The following is a 22,962-nucleotide window of genomic DNA, read 5'->3' on the forward strand; positions in this document are numbered from 1 at the left end:
TGAATCCCGGAATGGCCAGAGTTCCTGATCCTGCGTCTGGGATCTGGATCCCAGATCACGGAGCCAATGTAATCAAATCCATGGTGGACCCAGATCCTAGAATCGGGATTGTGTGCGCTGATCCCTTGCACTGGATAGTGAGTCACCAAATTCCAGTGTGGTAGGATACTGGGTATCTTTTCGTATGCATCACTCCTCCTGTACACGTGCTTTGTTTGTAAACACCGGAGTTCATTCAGTAACACTAATTTCATATTTCACATTTGATTGAATCAAGCCCCGAATAGATCATTTGTCCCCTCCAGTCTACTCTGCCATTCAACTAGATCAGGGCTAATCAGTTATCTACTCTATCCTCGTATCGCTTTATCCTTCTAATATCCAGAAATCTACCGCCCTCTGTTTTGAATGCGAAGCTCTACATCCCTATCATCCATTCATCACCCCTTAAGCAAAGATGCTTTAACGTGATTTCCTGATTCTAATCTCCACAGCCTCTACCAGTCTTGCCTGCTTCAACGTCATCCTTCATTCTTCCAAACTCAATGAATCAACGCCTTGCCTGACCAATCGCTATACAGTCTCACCACCATCATCTTCAAAAAGCAGTGCTTCAAGAAGGCATTTATTGTTAAGGCCCCTCACCATCCACCCTCTTCTCATTACTACAACCAGGGAGGAAGTGTAGGAGCTGAGAGACCCACACTCAAAGATTTAGGAACAGCTTCTTCCCCTCCACACTCGGATTTCTGAACGGTCCATGAACACTACTTCACTATTCCTCTTTTTGTTTATTTATTTATAACTATAGTACTTTTGTATACATTGCACTGTAATGCTGCCACAAAATAACATTTTGGAGCATGCTAATAAACTTGATTTTGATTTGTCAGCCACAGAGCCAATCAGATTAAGTCAACTAACATTATGAGGGTTGGTGGAAGATTAGATGGGTTCTATTTCTCTTATCAGGGATCAGGGAAATGATTTTTAAGGCAGAAGGTGGTGTGCAGGTTTAAAGTGAGTAGTGGAAGGAATAGAGGGTAAACAAAGAAATATAAACTCACCTTTTTACTTTTAACCTTGTTGGATATCCGATAAGGCCCTGGACTTTTTGGTTGGCATAAATTAATCATGGAATACATTCCTTTGGACTTCTTGACATGTATGGTACACTCAAAAACAAATAGCTTTCATAAAACATGGCAACCTTTTCTGCAGTATGTAGATGTAAACCTGTCTGCTATACTAATAAGGGCTTTTGTATAGGATGTTGGGGTGATGTCTGTATTTTGATGGAAGTGTTCTGATAGCTGATATCCGTGAGGGGAAGAAATGTAAATGTATCTGTAAATTGAAAGTTTTGTTATGCTGAGCAAAAAATAAATAAAAAATTTTTAAAAAGCAAAAAAAAAATTCACCTAGAAGGCAGTCGGGTTGTGAACCTCACTGTCTGAGAGGCAGAAACTCTGACCATATTTAAAGAATGCCGTACATACAATGATAGAACCATAACCCACAGGGCCTCAGTCCCAGTGCAGAAACAGATTCCAGCGTATTAGGGGAAGATTTGGTAAGGAGATACAAGCGCCTGAAAACCCACACTCAACAATTCAGGAACAGTTTCTTCCTCTCGGCTATCAGATTTCAGTGTTGTGCGTGACATTCCAGGAGGTCAGCAGTTTCTGAGATACTCAAATCGCCCCATCTGGCACCAACAATCATTCCATGGTCAAAGTCACAAAGATCACTTTTCTTCCCCATCCTGATGTTTGGTCTGACCAATGCCTGAAACTCTTGACTGTGTCTGCATGGTTTTCTGCACTAATTTGCTGCCACATGATTGGCTGATGTTTGCATTAATGAGGTGTACAGGCAGAATAAAGTGGTCACTGTGTGTGTTTTATATATGGACTTGAATGAACACACAAGATTGGTGGGTTAGTAAGCTTATGACTGATACAAAGATTGTTGGCCTTGTCAATAGCATAGAAGGTTGCGAAGGATATAACAGGGTACAGATCAATTGCAGACAAGGGCAGAGAAATGGCAGATGGAGTTTAATCTGAACAAGTGAGAGGTGTTACTTTCTAGAGCATCAGTGGCTGAGGGGAGACCTAACAGAAGCTTATAAAATTGAGAGGCATAGATAGACAGCTAGTACCTTATTCCCCAGGGTCAAAATGTCTAATGCTAGATGGCATGCATTCAAGGCAAGTTCAAAGGAGATGTGTGGGGCAAGACATTTTTTTACACTCAAGAGTGGTGGGTGACTGGAATGCACTAAAAGGGGTGCTAGTGGTGGCAAATATGATAAGAGGCATTCAAGTGGCTCAGATAGGAACATGAATGTGTAGAGAATGGAAGGATATGGACCATGTATCTGCATAATTAATTATAGTTCAGCACAACACCATGGGCTGAAAGGAGTGTTCCTGTGCTCCACTGTTCTAAATGCACATGAACCTCTGCCTCATCTGGAGGGGCCCGTTTAGGTCCCTGGACAGTGATGAGGGAAGTGTCCTGACACAGGGTCACCACCCAAAATGCAGACCATCCCTCTGGCCCCACTAATGTTCCTCCAGTGGTTTGTTTTTCTGTTCCAGATTGCATTATCTGCAGATATGTAATTATATAAATATTGCAGATATGATTCGAACAAGAGCTAGTGTTTTAAACAGTAATCAGTTTAGTGAGTTAAATGAACAGCTTTGCAAACAGCACCGGCTACAGAGCAGAATCTGGAGGCTGGTGACTAAGAGGTATGATTTGCAAAGTAAAGTGACTAGGAGATGTTCTCATATGCATCAGCCAAATGTAAGACAATGGGATAATGTTAATTGGCCTGCAACAAACCAGGCAATATGGGCCAAGTTATTTTTTGCACCATTGTGACTTAGTTAAACTGATAGTCCAGACTGATGTTGTAACTTAGCACATCAAACATGGTCACAGATATTGCTGATCAGTCAATAGTTGGGATCTTTGAGTACTCAGAGTCAGCCTCACAACATTAAACTTGCATGTATAAGATTTCTTTCAGACCATCTGTGTGAATTATTCCGTACCAGCAAAGGTGCTTGAACATTCAATGCTGTTTCCTACTGTTCAAAGGAAGCAGTGTCAACCCAAAATACTGGAAGTAAACAATGTCATTGCAACGATTGAAACTGCTGTTACCTGGATGTAGGGTATGAAAATGTAACATACTTTGAGTTTGAGCATCTCCAGGAGAATGCTTGCTTGTTGTGATAAATAAAGACCTTTATATCACCAGCTTCAGCATCTCTCCAGTGACTGTATCACATGTCACAACATCCATACTTTAATGTGCTTGACTGGAGTTTCCTCAGACAAGAAACTTACTGTGAAGAAGTTGTACTAAATGAAGTTGTAATTAGAGTGTAGATAGTCATCTGTCAAACGAGGCCTGGGTGTGTTAAATATAGCTCGGTGGATTTTGCTGCTATATCTAAGTGCCTTTGTACAAGTTTAACTGCTGTATATACTGTAAATAAGGACTTCTAATTCTAGCCCAACAGATGCTTAAGCCTGGAGAATTTTATCTTTCCAAAAGAAAAAAGGTTGGATGTTGCAGAAACTGAGTGAAAGAGCACGAAGCTGCTCTCCTTCACAACCAAATGGTGGGGGAGGTGGGTCTGTCAATACATAATGTGCTTTGTGATCTGAAAAGTGGCAAAGCGATCAAAATATAATTTCTTTCCAGTAGTTCATTCAGTCTCAAAATCACCAGATCACTACAGCCACAACAATTTATAGAATCAATGAGTTATGTATTGCAGAAACAGGCCCTTCAGCCCAAATTGTTTGAACTGACCAAGATAGCCATCTATTGCTAATCCAATTTTCCTGTTTTTGGTCCATATTCCTCCATGTATCCTAAACTTTCTCATTCATTATACCTGTGCACACGTGTACTTGTGTATATGACAATAAACTTGACTTTACCTATCCTAAATGGCAATTGTACCCATCTCTACTAGACCTGTCTCTGTCAGCTTGTTCCATATACCCACTACCCTGTGTGGAAATCTTTCCCCTCTCACATTAAACCTATGTCCCCTAGATTTAGACTTCTCTACCCTGGGGAAAAATATTGTAACTTTTCATCTTTTCTATGCACAATTTGATTTTATAGATCTCTAAGGTCACCCCTCAGCTTACTTCACTCGAGGGAAAACTGTCCCCAATCTATCGGATCTTTCTTTAGAACTCAAGCCCAACAGTCCCAGCAACATTGTGACCAGAACTGCACACAATACTGCAAAGTGTTGCTTAACCATTGTTTTGCATAAACTGTAAAATGGCAACCCAGCTTGACTCTTTTCGGGCTTCCAGCCTGATTCAGGCATCGATTATAACCAATGTTTCGATGACAAACTCTGCCATCTTCTTCAGGATGAGGTCTTGCCTCTCCATTCACTGAATCTCCAATGTCCTGTTCTTGTTTAAGCTCCCAAAGCGAACCAATTTGCACGCACTTTAGTTCAATTTCATCAGCCACTCCCTTACCCTCTTTGATGTGGAATAAGAAAAAGCTTGCAGTGATTTGATTTCAGAATGCAAACAATTAAAAGGCAAGGATCTCTCAGTTGGAAATATGGTTCAATATTTTATATCTAAATTATTTTGTTGAAATGAATCAATTCCTCAATAAATAGTTTTCTCTTTTTTTAAAAAAACAATGCTGTTAAATTAAAATGCATCAAATAATTTGGAAGATAAATTACAACAGAAAGTATCTTCAGAAAAAGCAGAATACCATCCTTTAAAAATGTTTGCTAACCCTGAACAAGTTTCAGAGCTTCCCCACGTCAGTCCTTTCTCTCCCCAGCTCTGACTTTTGCCATTATTGCTTCGACAGTGCATATCCAAGGGTCATGAGGTAGGGCCATCCATGCTGCAGCACCATCACCCTTTTTGGCCCAAAGTTAGTCTGGAAAGTCTTATTTCTAAAGGAAGAGGCGGCCACTTCGGTTCAGCTTCAGAATCTTTCCCAGTCGCTGCTTTGCAGTTGCCATCCCTTTCTTTGGACGCTTTCCTGCCAAACGGTTAATAACATTAGTTTACGCAAAAACTTTAACAAAGTAGCATTCATACACTTGATAATACTCTCCCATTGAGGACGTCCCAGTGTTTCCTGATCAATGATGCTCTTCCTATCCATCTCTTTGATCTGGGACCCTCGTATTTCAGTGAGACAGTCTCTCATGAGCTAAGTGGGCATTCTTGATTTCTCCCCCCTCTGATTATCAGTGCCATTATACTCATGCTGAACATCTCTCCTAGTGGGAATGCACCCCAACCTCCCGCACCAACTTGATGATGGCCTTCCTCTGATCAAGGTCACCAATGTTTTACGGTGATATCTGGCCACTGACCTTTTGTTGCCTGGTTGCTCACAGGCGGTGGATTGGGAATGGTCCGTTTGCTAGATGGATGCAGAGGTGGTGACGTTGATATTCCAGGGTGGGTCCGATCCGGACTGTCACTGTTGTGAACGGGACTTGTTCGCAGGTCACAGTCAGCGGTTGACCTGTACACTGCAGTCAATGAGTCAGAGGCAATCTGACCTTCGCTGTCTACCATTTGTTCCACTAACATCTTGTTCTCCTGGATGTTTTGTCTCACCAATAAAGAGCATTCTTTTCTGAGATGTTTTGGCTCATTCTTCAATACCTTGAATAAAAATTAGAGGTAGGTTTGTTTACTTGAGTAATTCCCATGCGATCCTTACCTCCCCAAATTCCTCTGCTCTATGTGCCTAACACAATGGCAGCCACATTACACTTGACCTGACCATCCTCTGGACAATGCAGGCAACTGACTGAATTTTTGAGGGTCAGACCATGCCCTGCCTTGCTTGGCAGGGACCACAGAACAAAACACAGCTCCAGCCAGCAGCTAGAGATCAAACCTAGGGAAGGAATCCCCTTCTGCATAACACTTTGCCACCCAACACACCAAGACAGTGCAACTACACATCTTGTTTAAGCTGAAAGTTTCAATGGTTCAGCAATTTACAGCAAACATCCATAGTAGGAACTGAAACAATCAGGCAAAGGGACATTGGTCAGACCATACTTGGGAGTATTGCGAGCAGTTTTAGGTCTCATATCCATAAAAGGATGTATTTGCACTTGAGAGAGTCCAGAGATGGTTCACAAGGGTGGTGCCAGGAGTAAAAGGGTTAGTGTATGAGGAACATTTGATGACTCTGAGCCTGTACTTGCTGGAGTGGGGGGGCGGGGCAGAGAAATCTCATTGAAAACTATTGAGAATTGAAAGGCCGAGATAGTAAATTGGATGTTTCCTATGGTGAGGAAGTCCATGACCAGAGGACACAGCCCCAGAATTGAAGGACTTCCCTTTAGAACAGAGACAAGGAAGCCAGAGGGTGGTGAATTGTGGAATTCATTACCACAGATAGCTGTGGAGGCCAAGTCATTGGGACAATTTAAAATGGAGGGTGACAGGTTCTTGATCAGCAAGAACACCATAGGTTCCTGGGAGACGGCAGGATAGGGTTAAGAGAAATAATAAATGACGGAATGGCAGAACAGACTCGATAGGCCTAATGACCTAATTCTGCTCCCATGCCTTATGGTCTAACATGGTCGATTGTCTTTACATTCAGTTCATATAGAGCATATGGATGTGTTTAATTAAAAGTAAACCAATTAAAGCCATAAAACATGACCTCCCCAAAGAGATAAATGCAAGCAGATTTTCCCTGACCAAGTGAAAGTGCATGCCAGGTATATAGGGAACTTAGTCCTACCGCTTCAGATAGTCTGGCCGATGCCCCCATTGTGCCCCTCCGTTCAGCAGTTGGCAACACAGTGCTGCACTCAGCGGCTTCCTGCTTCACTGACCCAGCTGTGAAAACATACATTCATCACTCAATAACAACCAGTGACAGGATCAAAAGGACTGTGAGACCAACCATTGTAACTTGGTGCAAAGGTAACCAAAGAAATGAAAACATGGCCTGCAATTTAAAGCGAATTCAAATTTACTTTAGTTATTATCATTGTGCCCAAACAGTTTCAGAACAAAATCCATATTTTATTGATATACAAAATAAATTCTATTCTCCTCTCCTGTTCCTCTCTATGCCATTCTTCTGTGTCCATACCCTTTCTTCCTTCACAATGTTGCTTCTCTTCAGATCTCCCTTCTACATCCCTCCAGCTAGGACTCACCTCTTGCTGAAGGTTGAAGACAAAATTATTTATTGGAAGTATCCACAAGCCCCTTAACAGATCAAAGAAGTGATAGAAAGATTTGGTTCAGAGACTAGAAGTCTTTCCAGAGAAGGGCAGAATTACTTAAACTGCAGTCCATAATTTTCATACATTGAAAGATCAAAATAGCTCAATTCAGAAAGATAGTGAATTTACTCAGAGGATTTAAGATTATCTTCTGGATTTTATAGTGCATAATGAGCTGGGGACCTTTATCCATCAGCAAGGGAACCTTTGTCAGACTAATAATAAAATTCAATGCTGTGTTTGAAAAGAACCTGAAAACTTTAATATTCTTTATCTTGCCAGAGTCTACGTGGAACGGGAAGAAGTTAAGACTGACTACCATAAAATGGTCAAAACTAACTTTGGATAAAATTACAGATAAAAAAAGTGGAAGATGATCAGTAACTTGATTGAATAACAGTCATAAATACAGTACGCAGGAAGGGAGAGAGCTCCAGATACTAGATACATTTATAGAAACTAATTTTCAAGGTAAGTTGGCTCATTGGATCCAAAATTGGCTTGGCAATAAGAGGCAGAGAATGGTGGAGGAGGGTTGCTCTCATAATTGAAGCCCATGGACAATGATATAGCCTAGGCACTGGTGCTGTAAGCCAGCTGGTGGTATAGTGGCATCTGCACCAGACTTCGAATACACCTGGCTCCTTGCACATTTTCCATCCGTGCTGGGTTGAGCATTGAGCTAGCAATTCGGTCCTGTAAAAAAAACAGCAAGGTTGCCACCCAATGCGCTACAAGGCATGGAGAGGAAAAAAATGGTGCTGTAAATATTTGATTTTTTATATCTATAAAATATTGAACAGTTTGATTAGTATGTTTGCAGATAACAATAATTGGTGATGTAGATAGTGAGGAGCATAGTGTTTAGGTATCGAATGATATTGCTCAGTTTGCAAATTGCGCAGATCAATGGCAGATGGAATTTAATCCCAACAAGCATGAGGTTTTAGGGATAGGACATTGACCGGAATAGTAGGGTATGTTGAGGAACAGAGGGACCTTGGTGTACAATTCCAACAATCCCTGAAACTTGCAGCACAGGTAGAGAAGGTGATGAAGAGATACTTGTCTTCATTAACCAGGGTACAGAATATGACAGCACATTGGTTTTGGTACAACTAGTTAGGTCACTGCTAGTAAACTGTATACAATTTTGTTCACAACACTAGAAAAGGTGTGATCACACTGGTGAGTCTGAAGAGGTTTACGAGGATATTGCTTGAGATGGAACATTTCAGATATGAAGAGGGACTTGATAGGCTGGGATTGTTTCTCTTCGAGTAGAGAAGACCTGACAGAAGTACACAAAGTTATGAGTGACATAAATAAGAAAAGAAACTTCACCTCACAGCGGAATGTGTGTGCTTGTTTTTCATGAGCTGGCTAAACAGAGCAGCTGGTTTTTGTATCGGTTTGTGTAGAGGTTTGTGTATCAGTACCTGAAGATGCTTCCAGTCCACTGCTACATTAAAACACGACTTCCGAGGAGTACGCCTTTTCCTCCATTTTCCAATAAATAACTTAAAACACTGATTGGAGTTAAAACTTGAAACAAACATGCTAGAAATCTGCTTTCTAAACAAGTGAACTGAAACGTAGAGGTGCTAAGTTTGGTTAGACAAAATGTTGTGCAGCCAACAGGTCTGTACATTATGAAAGGATTAAAAAGCTACTGCAAAATGTGCAATAGAAATAACATTAGCAACGTCCAAATGAAACTATTTTCTTCTCAGGATGGGTGCGCTGTGGCATGGTTAGTACAGCCACTGCCTCAGAGCTGCAATGATTCAGGTCTAACGCTGACCTTGGGTGTTGTCTGGATGGAGTTTGTACACTCTCCCTGTGACTGTGTACCATTTCCTGCAGTTTCCTCCCTCCTGCATCTCAAAGACGTGCAGTTTGCCAGATTAATTAGCTGCTGCAAATTGCCCCTTGCAGGATGCCACCAGAACATCTTAGGTTGTGTTGGTTGTTAATGCAAACAAATATTTCAAAGTATGTTTCGATGTAGAGTACGTGCGATAAATAAATGAATTTGAATCTGTAGAGTAGGTGAGTGGTGGAATCTGGGAGGAACTACCAGGAACACGAGAAGAATAAAGCAGGATTAGTGCAACAAGGTGCTTGATAGGTCAGCTGGAACATCATGGCTGAAGGGCCTGGGCCCACGCTATCTCTCGATTGCAAACAGGAAGGAAGGGCGAGAGAAGAAAAGTTCAAAATAAATTTATCAAAGTACCTATATGTCACCATATACAACACTGCAAATTATTTTCCTGCAGACTTGCTCAATAAATCCGTAACTGAATCAATGAAAGACTGCACCAAATTGGGTGTGCATAAGACAGCAAACTGTGCAACTAGAAAAAGAAATAAATAACAATAAATAAGCAATAAATATCAAGAAAATGAGATGAAGTTTCCTTGAGTGAGTCCATAGGTTGTGAGAAAATTTCTATGACGGGACAAGTGAAGTTGAGTGAAGTTATCCCCTTTGGTTCAAGAGCCCGATGGTTGAGGGGTAATAACTGTTCCTGAACCAGTGGTGTGAGTCTGAGGTTCCTGTACCTTCTTCCTGATGACACCAGCGAGAAGAGAGCATGTTCTGTGTGGTGGGGGTCCTTGATGATGGATGCCGCTTTCCCGCGATAGCATTTCGTGTAGATGTGCTCAATGGTGGGGAGGGCTTTACCCATGATGGACAGGACCGTATCCACTACTTTTTGTAGGATCTTCTGTTCAAGGGCAAGTCGTGTTTTCAGGTTTTGATGTAAACAACAACACAAGTAGAGTACCTGTGGTATTTTGCTTTTCAACATCTCCCGTGCTTTTTTTTTTAAGATAAAAAAGAAAATTCACTTCAATTTTCCTCTGACTGGCAAGTCAGAAAAGGTCTTCATTTGAAATAGTCCAGTCAAATTTCAAGCAGTAGACATTAAACTGTACATTAAGGGACAAATAAAGTCAACATTCCCAAGCTACTGGAAACACCAATGCCAAGTGTTTCCTTTGAAAGGCCAGCTGGTCACACCATCCTCTCAATTCCGAATTCAGGAAACTTAACACACTTCTTTCCTGATCAAACATTGCATTTCATAATGTCAGCTCTACCTGAAATCCTTCATCCATCAACATCTAAAATCTGGGAAACAGGCCTGTCCCACCTCTTAAATGAGCCTTTTAAAACTATGGACCTGTTGACAGTACTGTCTCTAGTACAGTGACGGACCTGCGGCCACAGTTACTGTGCCTGTCAAAATGATAGATCCACGTCCACTATTACTGCACCTGCCATGACAGATCCACACCTACCATTACTAAACCTGTTATAAGGACAGACTTAAGCCCATTACAGCACACCTGTACTAATTCTAGATCCATGCCTATCTGTACTGTACCTGTTGTAATGACATTCCCAAGACCAGCAATACTGTTTGTGTATAATGATACACCATAGACCAGCAGCATGTATCTGTTGTAACTTTAGATCCCTGCTCACCTGCACTGTACCCTGACCTATAGCTGAACTGGCGCACGTGTCTAGAATGTCAAACTGGGCCCACTGATCTGGATACTTCATTCCCAAATATCCACTGGGCTCAGGGAAACAGCAAAGTCAACTCCCACCTCAATTTGCGACGGTCGTGCTCCCTCTCTGTCCGGACACGTCGCCGGTGGATCCTTTTAAAGAATTCTCAACCCTGCTGGGTATAGTGGGCCAAATGAGACAGAAAGAGACCTTGGCAACAGCAGGTACAGTCAGTCAGATCCAACACTTTGCGCCACAATGTCAAAGCACAGAAGATGTTTCTCTTCGCAAATGACATCAGTACAGGGGTCCATGAAAGTAAGTCACTATAAATCCGGTGGAGAGTTCATGAAGAAACTCAATCTCAGAACAGGTTAGAGCACTCAGCGTAACGCTCTGCAGATTCCCAACAACTGCAAGAGGTTCAAAGGTTCATTTTATTGCCAAAGAATGCATGTACAATGCAACTGTATTTGTCTTCTCCAGATAGCCATGAAATACAGGAAGACCATGGGTGTTGATGAAAGAAAAAACATCAACTCCCCCCCCAGCATGAAAAAGATAAGAGACAACATTCATAGACCCCAAAATACCCCTTCTCCCACTGCAAAAAACAGCCACAACAACAATCACCAACCCCCTCACTCACAGGAAAGAATTTCAGCTGTTTCATTGGAAATAATTGAGCAACAGAAGTCACATATTTCGAACTGGATTTGATAAAAGGTGGGTGGAGGTTGAAGCCCATCGTACTGAATGGCCAGTGCATTGCTACACAACCTGGCAGACAGCAAGGTGTCTATATAATACTCTGATGTCAACATACTGTATATGACATCACATAGGAAACTGAGTGAAAGTGAAGTTCATTAAAATTGTCAAGGTGTAAACAGATTGATTCAAGCCATTAAAACATTACTGTATGGTATGAAAAAAGTAGTGAAAAGATTGATAGCATTAAGTGTAAAGAAGGAAATTTTGCTTTGGCTGCCCAGGTCTTGGTGCAGGCTTCTGATTGGCTGGGCTGTTTCATTTCAGTACTTTCTGTTTGAAGTTGAGTGAGTCATCACAAGCGTTGTTGAATGCAAAATATTTTCATGGTAACTCGTTTCCTTGATTTTTTTTTCCAATGGAAGAAAACAGAAAACCAGGATGAGACCCCAGAATGAATTATCACTGTACAGCGAGTGGGGTTTAAGACAAGAGCTTAACATCGAATCCAAACCATTCAGGAGAGAACCAAGGTACGGCTTCTTCCACAGAGCCATGCTAGCTCAGTAATAACTTTGAATTTGATATCAATTTTTTTTTCCTCTTTCCACAAACATGGAGGGATTTGAAGCCAAGATGTGATAGATAGTTAAGTCCTCACATCAATTATCTCATTCAACAATGGAACAGGATTGAGAATCAGAGTTTTAGCATCTTGAGGTGAAATCCAAACAGGAACATATACGTATATGGTTAAGACATTAAAGTCATAAAAGTCTCTCAACTTGGAAATTGAACTGCTGGTCTAGAATTTCAGTCTTACATATTACCTCTAAACCAGGCCATACAAAATTCTGTTCTCAGCATCCTAACTTTCACCACCTCATTCATTCATCACTCCTGTGTTTGGCAGGAGTTCTATTTGTTATGAGTCTATAATATGACAAAATTGTTATTGAGGCCTGTAAACTGAGAGCTTGGATAATCATGAACTAGTCACAGGCAACCAATAGTGGTAGGGGAGTCATGTCCTAAAGTGCAAATAAACTCTGAGGCAGTAACATGGGGAGAGGATTCTGGGATTTATAAGGACTTCCAGATGCTTTAGACAAGACCCAATAAAATGAGGAGAGATGAAATTATAAGAGTTACTATGATAGAGGAAAAGATTTGTGGAAATAGAAACCAATGAAATTGATTGAGAGGTTTTAAGTTATCAATGCTTTTAACAGTTCTGGCAGAGAAGTCATTTCCATTTCTGGGGAAAGCACAAACCTGAAGTAGAGGTCAACCACTTTTCACACAAGAAAGAGGGAGCATTTCCCAAATAGAGAGATTCTAAGATAAGAAGGGTTTAGAAGTTCAAGTTGGAAATCATGAAGATCAATGAACAATGGAAAAGACTAATGGAAAGTCCGCATCCGTGTGAAGAGGGGTTACAAAGGAATGGAACCTATGGTAGCTGAGAGGTTCTACCAAAGTTTTATCCAGAGTATTGGACAAAGTAATTGGAGTTAATTTTAATAAAATGGAATTGGTGCAAGGTAGATTCAGTCAAATGACACCAAGGCTAACATATTACACTAATTGTACTGTATATAATTGTTTTTTTTTGAAGATGACCCACTTAGCTTGAATATTTGATGGCTAGGGGCATATTTCACATTTTTTTTCTTGTAAATGGTCCCAGAAGTCGTCCAAGTTTAAAAGTTGTTCAGACAGAGACCCAAGATAGGAAGGGCAATGAGGGTACAAGCCCAATACAGCAAATGGGATTGGTGTGGATAGTCATCACAGCTGGCATGGAGAAGGTGGGCAGAATGGACCCATCCCTGAGATGTATGACTCTGTGAAACAGGATTTCAAACTTAAAAATGAACAGTTCATTCATTTAAGTGGTGGTGAAAAAAAAAATTCTGTTTATGCTAATGAAACACTCCCCCATATTAAAAAAAAATGTATTGATACCGGGGGAAATTGAAAGATTTTCATTGGGACATTTCATTGGAATTACAGTGTAAATTATCCGTGATCTCTGAATGACAGGGCAGAACAATCAACTAAGCATTCTAGCGTTGTTCCCTTGTGCTTCCTCCCCCTCCCCAATCAGTACTACGCACTTCAACCCCCCAGCCCTTCCCCAAGACCCCCTCCCCTCCTCAGCTAGTTCTCCCTGTTCCAAACCTATCTGTGCTGCCAGCACACCCAACCCACCACTGCTGGTGCTAAGATGATGGATCAGTTATCAGGAACCACATTATTTCAAGTCCTTACCCCACCTGCAAAGTAGGAGATCCTATTTTGTTTTGTAGCCCTGAGTACACACACAAACACACTGAAATACCCACCACAGTCTGATGCCCTGGAACATGGGCTCAGTGCGCCTTTCTCCCTCCTATTAGTTCTTATGCCTTGATGTGACTTGGAAAGGTTCCTTTTATCCAGGCTGTCCCTATTCTTTCTTGGGCTGCTGCGAAGGTCTGAGTACTGCAGGACTGCCATTGACAGCATGCCCTGTATGGCCTCGGTAGTGCCTGGAGATGGTGGCTGTACCCTGAAATGCAGCAAGCAAAATGGTTGGGCGTAGGTAATGTTTTCTCTTCCCAATCATCCATTAACCCATCTGTGCTCTAATACCAGAGTCTGCTCAACATACCCCAACTACACCAATGGAGTCACTGTTGTTATAAGCACTGGAGATTTACTATAAAATGGCAGGAGATTCACTGACTCAATGCATTGATTTGGATTAAGCCCCACACAATCTATCTGACCTCTGTACTATTCTACTCTGGAATACTGAATGACGGGACAGGCTATTTATTCTTTAAGTCTGTTCTATCATCCACTATGGCTAAGAACTTGGAAATATTTTAAACAGTGAAGATGGTAACAGATTTCACCAGTACCTTAACTAGAGAAATGGGCAGACACATGGCAGATGCAGTTTAACAAAGAATGGAAAATGAAGCAATAATAGAAATTAAACAGGAGGATAAAGGAACAGAGGTATGCAAGGTAAATAGAGAATGTCATTAAGTACTTGTATCAGTTCAAGCATAAAGAACAAAGTTCGGAAGATATACTTAATCTTTCAATGTTGGATTGTGTTACTTTCTGGGTACTTCACTTTGAGAAAGATGCTCTGCCAAGAAAGTATGGAGCAACTAGAATGGATACCAGAGATGAGCAAGGATTTCAGTTATATGAAGAGCCTACATAGAAAGCATTATTCTCCACAGTGAGAGTTCAGTTAACTCAATGATTTCAATATCAAAGAAAAAGTTTTGACAGACTGAAACAAGGACAGCAGTTTCCTGATTCATAGGGATTAGTACCAGAGAACACAGACTTAAGAGTGAGAGGAAGACCAGGATTTTTTGTGGTGGTGGAAGCAGATTCAGTAACAAGAAAACTGGATAAAGATATAACTGGATAGTTCGAGAACTATTCACAGGGCTATAAGAACGTAAGGAATCTCAGCAGAAGCAGGGGTCTCCTGGCCTGCCCTACCAGTTATCAAGTTCACTATTGATCTGACCTTAAGTCTCAGCACTTCTTTTTCTATAACCCTCTTGCAATACTCTACCAAAATATCAAAAACTCATCTCTCTCAACCTTCAGTGATACACCATCCACAGTTCTGCGCTGGTGAGTGTCTACCCCAGTACAGAAATTCCTTGTTTCCATTCCGATGGGTGATCTTTTATTCTGAAATTGTATCCCTTCGCCTTTGATCATAATGGCTCATTTTAATTGATCATACAACCTTGTTCATTCAGCAGTTTCCTCATGGGCCGAATGGCCTAATTCTGCTCCTACATCCAATGGTCTTATAAAACTATTTAGATGGACTCTGCCTGTCATTTTAAATACTTCAATTTCATCAACTTCAAATTTGTGATATAAACATCCCCTCAGCACTTACACCACCTCCCACCGCCACCCCACACACAGAATCCTGCATTCAATCCCCATTTTCTTAAACTCAGCCCAATCTGCGCAATCATTCAATGCAAGATAACCCCTTCACTTCAGGAATCAATCTCCTTATTAAAGGAAATTATTAAATAAAGTAAATATATACTTCACTTACTTAAAGTAAATATATACTGGGCAGGACAAAAAGCATCATCAGGGATGCATCTCACCCTAACCATGGACTTTTTACTCTCCTCCCATCTGCTAGGCGCTACAGGAGCCTCTGCTCCCGCACCAGCAGGCACAGGAAGAGCTTCTTCCCTGAGGCTGTGACCCTGCTGAACCTCACACCACAGTACTGAGCAGTATTGCACCCATATTGTACTGTCTCAGTACTTTTATATTTGTGTGCTGTAGCACTTTTTAAAATTCGCAGTTATTGTAAGTAACACTACTCTTCGCATTTCTGGTCAGATGATAAATGCATTACATTGGCTTTGTATCTGTACTCGGCACAATGACAATAAAGTTGAATCTAATCTAATCTAACCTAAATACAGCATGGAAACAGACTTTTCAGCCCAACTAATCCACACTGACCAAGATGGCCATCTAAGCTAGGCTTATTTGCCCACGTAAGGCCCAGATCCCTCTAAACCTTACCTATACATGAATCTTTCAAAGTTCTTATACCTGCATTTCCTCTAGCAGCACATTCTATAGTCACATTAACCTCTGCATAAAGTTGCTCAAGTCCCCCTTAAATCTTACCCCTACCTTAAATGTATGCCCTCTAGTTTTTGATTCCTTTTCCCTGAGAAAAAAAAGACTATTCACCCGATCCACACCGCTCATGAATCAAACATCTCCAACATCATCCCTCAAACTCCTAGCTCCAAGGTCAGACTGCCCAAACTCTCCCTGTATATCAGGTTCTGGCAACATTGTAGTAAATCTTCCTTGGACTCTGTCTATCCTAATGAAATCTTTCCTAGAACAGAGTAACTAAAACCGTACACAATACTCCAGGTGTGGTCTCACCAATGTCCTGTACCACTATAACATAAACAGACCAATGCGTACACATTGCTTGAGGTATGTCCGCATCAATGTATCAAGACTCCTTTAATTTTATAATTTATTTCAACGTTGGTCAATGATCCATTTGCCTCCCTAATCGTTTGCTGTACCTACATGTTAACAAGTTGTTTTATGTTCAGGGATAGCCACATCCCAATGTACAACAGACCTCTGTATAGTCTCTGAACCAAAATACAAACTCCGCTTCTCCCAAAATTATACTTCACCAGCTAAATTTTTGCACACTCTCCCTACAAATTACATACCTCCCTCACCCATGTATGGTCAATAATGATTGCTACATTTGGTCCCTTCATTTATGTCATTAACACAGCTCATCAACAGATGAAATCACACTCCAGTAGTTATAGCTTGGCAACCTGCAAGTGATTAATGTATCCTGATTTGACTTTCTGTTAGCTGATTACCCTCCCCATGATGTGAGTTCTTTTACCTTTTGCAAACAATATCATGGGATTCCTGACAGATTCTTATTGCACAGACAGGACCAAAAGGGCTTCCATTTATGTAGGATCAATCTAGGATTCTGCGAATTAGGCCACAATCAGTTTCTCTCTCAAATCTACTTCTTTGCCTTTGTTCTAAATGATCTGAACTCCTCATCTCAAACTTTATCTTGCTCGTTTCAAGTTTACCTCAATACTCCTAACTTTTGTAATTGGAAAGAGGGATGAACTTCAGATTTTCGTAGATCTCTGAAATGTTTTCATTCGTAAGTGTCTAGTTTTAATTTCATTATGCACCCTTGTTCAGCAGACTCCCATCCCCTTCCAGGTGAAGCTGTTTAATTACAATTAGCCTGTCATTTTCAATGTCTTAATTACAAACATACATCAACTTCTAAACAAGACACTATACACCAACTTTAAGCACTTTTACCATTCCAGACATTCCACCTCTCCTGGAACTTCCGGGAGTCTCCCGCATATTAATAGTGGCTCCCTGATGCCCGCAAATTATATACAATATCACGGAAATCAATTTTTTTTGAGAGCGAGCGGGAGAAAAGCAAGAGAGAGCGCGAGAGTGACCACGAGAGAGAGCGCGCGCGAGAAAGCAAGCAAGAACGTGCGAGCGAGATCGAAAGTGAGAGAGGGAGAGCGAGGGAGAAGGCACGCGAAAGGGCTTGAGAGCGCGCGAGCGAGAGCGCGCCATTGCAGAGTGTTCCAAAAAAAATAAAACGTACATCACCCCAGACTACACTAAAGTGTACCCCTGCCTAATAGGGGTCAAAATAATGACAGTGTTGCTCGCTGCACTGTTTGCAACAATGACTTTTCTATTGCCCATGGTGGGTTAAGACTGTAAAAGACATGTTGAGGTGAGTTTAACAGGTGTCATTCATTCATTAGCATGGCCAACATTATTTAAACTAGCTGGCTAGCTGCTAAGGAGCTACTCTATTGCAGACATCCCACCTCTCCCAGGAGTCTCCTGCAAATTGATGGTGCTACCTCCCTGAAATGAGTTTTTGCAGGGTGGGATGTCTGTCATTCTCAGACTTGGCTTCATGTCCTCTGTTTAATTCATCCTTTGAGGTCAAGTGCCTCTGAACTATATAAACTGATCCTAAAGTGTTTCACTCATTTTATGTACACCAGTACCAACTTCTACACCACATTTATTACCTCGTTGAGATAATGGCTGACAAATAAGACTGTGCAAAGAGCAATTTGGAAACAGCAGAAAATTGGAACATTTGTCCCAAAAGATGGGTAATTTGGTTTCATAAACCTTCTCCCTCTGTCTCAGTCTGAACTTAAATTTTTGGCAACCAAAATAGCTCATTTGGGAGAGTGTTATACCGAAGGTCTGAGGTACTCAGTTGAATCATGGGTTTTGACACTATTAGGTGTGGCACGGTAGTCATCAGCACAACACTATTACAGTGGCATTGACCAGGTTCAATTCTGCTGCCGCCTGTCAGGAGTTTATACATTCTTCCCATGATCAGCGTGGGTTTCCTCTGGTGCTTTGGTTTCCTCCCACATTCCAAAGACATACGGGTTCGTAGGTTATTGGGTCACATGGGTGTAATAAGATTCTGCGGACTGGTTTGGCCCAAATTATGAGGGGTATAGCTAGAGTAAATTCAAGCTGGTCTTTTCCTCTGAGGTTGGGTGGGACTACAGCCAGAGGCCATGGGTTAAGGGTGAAAGGTGGAAAGTTTAAGGGGAACATGAGGGGAAACTTCTTCACTCAAAGGGTCGTGAGAGTGTGGAATGAGATGCTAGCATAAGTGATGCACACAAGCTTGATTTCAACGTTTAAGCGAAGTTTGGATATGTACATGGATAGCAGTGGCATGAGTAGATATAGTCTCCGGTGCAGGTCAAAGGGAGTAGGCAGTTTAAATGGTTTTGGCATGTATTAGATGGCCCAAAGGGCCTGTTTCTGTGCTGTACTTTCTACAACTATGACTCTCTAAATCTAAAATCTTAACAACACATCTTTCTATTCCTTTGAATCTCATGTCTATTAAATTTCCACATTCCACAATGTTGAACACCATGCCAAGTGAGGGACAAGTGCTACACATGCCCTTACACTTCCTCCTTCACCACCATTCAGGGCCCCAAACAGTCCTTCCAGGTGAGGCAACACTTCACCTGTGAGTCGACTGGGGTGATATACTGCGTCCGGTGCTCCCGATGTGGCCTTCTATATATTGGCGAGACCCGACGCAGACTGGGAGACCGCTTTGCTGAACATCTACGCTCTGTCCGCCAGAGAAAGCAGGATCTCCCAGTGGCCACACATTTTAATTCCACATCCCATTCCCATTCTGACATGTCTATCCACGGCCTCCTCTACTGTAAAGATGAAGCCACACTCAGGTTGGAGGAACAACACCTTATATTCCGTCTGGGTAGCCTCCAACCTGATGGCATGAACATCGACTTCTCTAACTTCCGCTAAGGCCCCACCTCCCCCTCGTACCCCATCTGTTACTTATTTTTATGCACACATTCTTTCTCTCATTCTCCTTTTTCTCCCTCTGTCCCTCTGAATATACCTCTTGCCCATCCTCTGGGTCACCCCCCCCCCTTGTCTTTCTTCCCGGACCTCCTGTCCCATGATCCTCTCGTATCCCCTTCTGCCTATCACCTGTCCAGCTCTTGGCTCCATCCCTCCCCCTCCTGTCTTCTCCTATCATTTTGCATCTCCCCCTCCCCCTCCAGCTTTCAAATCCCTTACTCACTCTTCCTTCAGTTAGTCCTGACGAAGGGTCTCGGCCTGAAACGTCGACTGTACCTCTTCCTACAGATGGTGTTTGGCCTGCTGCGTTCACCAGCAACTTTGATGTGTGTTGCCAAATGAGGTGCTGTTTCCCATGTTCTAACTTTGCATCTTCAATAACCTGGTTCTACCCCCTCACCAGAGACATGGACATTAAAGAGTGTCAATAATAGAGGCCCTGATACTGATCTTTCTAAATACCATCAGTCAAACAATGCCAAGCTAATTATTCCTACTCAAATGCATCTGATAACTGGCCCCCAATCCATGTTGAGACTGTTAGCCTGATCCAAAAGCACCTCAGTTATATGTAATCACTTATCTGATAATCTATCAAACACTTTTGAAAATCCAAATACACTATCAACAGGTTTCATGTAATCTGTCACACTAGGTACAACTCAAAATCTGTTCCTCTTTCTTATCCCCCGAGGGTGGCTTCTTCAAGTTCATCTGTGAAAACAGCTTAATTTCTTCCCTCTTTTCTCCTTTCAAAGTAGATGGGGTTCTGTAAGAGTCTGTGATCTACAGCTGCACTCAAACTGTGGATTTTAATGGTGATGGTTCCTGCTCCTGGGGCTCACTGATCAGCCATTTTTCAATATCCAAGGATGCGGCCTGGAGACGTGCATCTTTGGGGTGAGGCCCTGTGGCTGTGCCATTTCTGACTGAGACTTCATGGGAGAAATGGAATATCATGAACAGTGGATCGGCTGGTGGAGGCCTCTATACTTGGGCAGTCTCTCTCTTTCTCTCCCTGATGGTTGGGGAGCATTTGCTGCCAACTTTCGAGTCAGAGAACTCAGAATAAAAGCAACACAACAGACTGCAAGATAGAAATCAGCGAGCTGCTTTGTTGATCTCCCATGTTGCTGATCTCTTTGTCCCTTTATCAGGGAAAGAGAGAGCCTGTGGCATGTTGAATTGTCAAGTGAACAATTCATTTTTGTTGGACTGCAGACCATGGTCTCCCTTCGGGGGATTTGCCATTGCTTTTGTGGTGGGTGGTGGGTGCTGATACTTTCTGCTGAAATAAGTGGGGGTGGGAGAGTTGGTGCTTTGCTGCTGCTTGTGTGTATGAGAGGGGGAAAGAGGGGGCTTTGGGGCTCTAACATTGTACTGTCAAACATTCTTTGGGGTACTCTACTGCTTTTGTGGATGTCTCTGAAGAGTAAGAATTTCAGTTTGTATATTGTATACATTCTCTGATATTAAATGGAATTATTGAACCTTTTACTTTACTCAATCTCCAAGTGCCCTGCTACAGCGTCCCTAATATTAGGTTTTGAACGGAAGAGCATAATAACACAAGTGAAAAGGAAATGGCCAGTTGAACCAATAAGCCTGATGGCTATTCTACCCCCGAGGCCCTACTGCTAGCTTCCCATGATCTCCAATTTCCTGATCTTTCAAAAACAAAATGTACCTGCCTCCTTTTTAAATACTCCTAATGGCCTGACCTCCTCTGGGGCAGAGAATGCCAGAGATTTATGAGTCTTTACAAGAAGCTCAGTTTTAAATGACTAACCCCCACCCCACTTTGCAACTTTACCCCTTATTATGAGTTTCTTCCATTAGTGGAAACATCTACCCTGCCCTGACTCCGTATGGATCCTGGATCTTTAAATAAGTTTGCCCCTCATTCTCTTAAGTGCCAAAGAATATTGATCCAATTTCTTTAGCCAGTTGTGAAAGGCCAAACCTCTCATCTCAGTAACTATCCTGGTGAATCTCTTTCACACTGCCTCCAATGTTGGTATATCCTTTCTTAAACAAGGAACCAAACCTGCGCATTACTCCAGCTGTGGTCTCAGCAGTACTTCGCATAATTGTAACTTTCCTTCTCTATTCTAAATTCCAACCCTCCTGCAAATAGAAACATAGAAAATAGGTGGAGTAGGCCATTCGGCCCTTCGAGCCTGCACCGCCATTTATTATGATCATGGCTGATCATCCAACTCAGAACCCAGCCTTCCCTCCATACCCCCTGACCCCTGTAGCCACAAGGGCCATATCTAACTCATCTAAATATAACATCTACCTTCCTAACTATTTAGCTGCACCTCCTTTAGTGATACTTGCACAAGATTCCTTTGTACTTTACTCATGTGCAACCATTCTTCATTAATAATTCAAACTTATCTAAATGAAGGACATAACCTCCCACCTTTCCGTATTAAATTCATTTGTAAGTTTTCAACCACTTACTCAACGTCTCTGTACACTTTCACTGAATCCTAATCCCCTTATTGAAACATGCCCTCCCACCTATATTTCATATCACCTGCAAACTTGGGTACTTTACACTTTGCTCCATCTTCTAGCTCACCAATAGAAATCATAAATAGTTCAGAGCCAAGAATCTTCCGAGCACTTCACTAATTATATCCTTTCCACCTGAAAAAGACAAATTTATTCTGTCTTCTGTGTAATAATCAGTCTTCAATCCCAATGAACGCCTTTCAGTTAATGGTCTAGATAAGGTGGATGTGGAGAGAATGTTTCCAATTGGGGTGGGGGGGGTGTGGGGGTGAGTTTAGGACCAGGGGATACAGCCTGAGGAAAGAGGGACATCCATTTAGAACAATGTTGAGGAGTGGTTTCTTTTAGCCAGAAGGGTGGTGAATTTGAAGAGTTCTGTGGAAGCCAAGGCATTGAGTATATTTAAAGTGGAGGTTGATGGGTTCATGATTATTCAGGGCATGAAAGGTTATAGGGAGAGGGCAGGAGAACGGGGTTGACAGCCAGCTGGATGAGGCACCTGTCAAATGCCATCTGAAAATTCAAGTTAACTACATTTTAAGGTTCCCATCAACTGTTTATTACATTGACAAAGAGCTCTAGAGAATTTGTTGAACACTCCATTTACCATGAAACAATGTTGACTTGATTTAATTCACTGAATGAGGAGATATTTTTTCCTTGATTATAGACTCCAGCATTTTGTCAATAGACGTTAGGCTAACAGGTCTACAGCCTCCTGTTTTTTCTCTTTTTCCCTTCTTGTACGATAGGGTCACATTTGTTGCTTCTTGATTTCTTGAAACCCTATAGAGTTTTGAAAAATCTCTCCATTCTTTTTCATTTATTAAGCTTCCCATCACCTGAAATCTCCAGAGAGGATTCTAATTAGTTTAGAAGTCAGTCAATGACCAATTCACAGGA

At 41.8% G+C, this 22,962-nt stretch overlaps 1 protein-coding gene and 1 long non-coding RNA gene across 4 annotated transcripts in view; one reads left to right on the top strand and one right to left on the bottom strand.

Annotated features, from left to right (window-relative positions):
• The first annotated feature begins 49 nt into the window (after positions 1 to 49).
• LOC134351737 (uncharacterized) overlaps positions 50 to 22,962 on the top strand; it is a 58,125-nt gene continuing 35,212 nt past the window's right edge. The window contains exon 1 of the long non-coding RNA XR_010019246.1: positions 50 to 137. This is a non-coding gene — a long non-coding RNA (uncharacterized LOC134351737). The remainder of the gene's footprint in view (positions 138 to 22,962) is intronic.
• LOC134351735 (lysine-specific demethylase 7B-like) overlaps positions 4,597 to 22,962 on the bottom strand; it is an 88,303-nt gene continuing 69,937 nt past the window's right edge. Inside the window, exons 17-20 of one of the 3 annotated variants that reach the window (XM_063058327.1) lie at positions 13,884 to 14,089; positions 6,803 to 6,900; positions 5,403 to 5,700; positions 4,597 to 5,062 (exon numbers count right to left, since the gene is read on the bottom strand). In XM_063058327.1, coding sequence (XP_062914397.1) covers positions 4,974 to 5,062; positions 5,403 to 5,700; positions 6,803 to 6,900; positions 13,884 to 14,089 — 691 coding nt within the window. In that variant the 3' untranslated portion in view covers positions 4,597 to 4,973. Of the gene's footprint in view, positions 5,063 to 5,402; positions 5,701 to 6,802; positions 6,901 to 13,883; positions 14,090 to 22,962 lie in introns of those variants that run through there. The other 2 variants (XM_063058328.1, XR_010019245.1) reach the window with 2 other exon arrangements.

The sequence above is a fragment of the Mobula hypostoma genome, chromosome 9 (assembly GCF_963921235.1).
Source record: "Mobula hypostoma chromosome 9, sMobHyp1.1, whole genome shotgun sequence".
NCBI lineage: Eukaryota > Metazoa > Chordata > Chondrichthyes > Myliobatiformes > Myliobatidae > Mobula > Mobula hypostoma.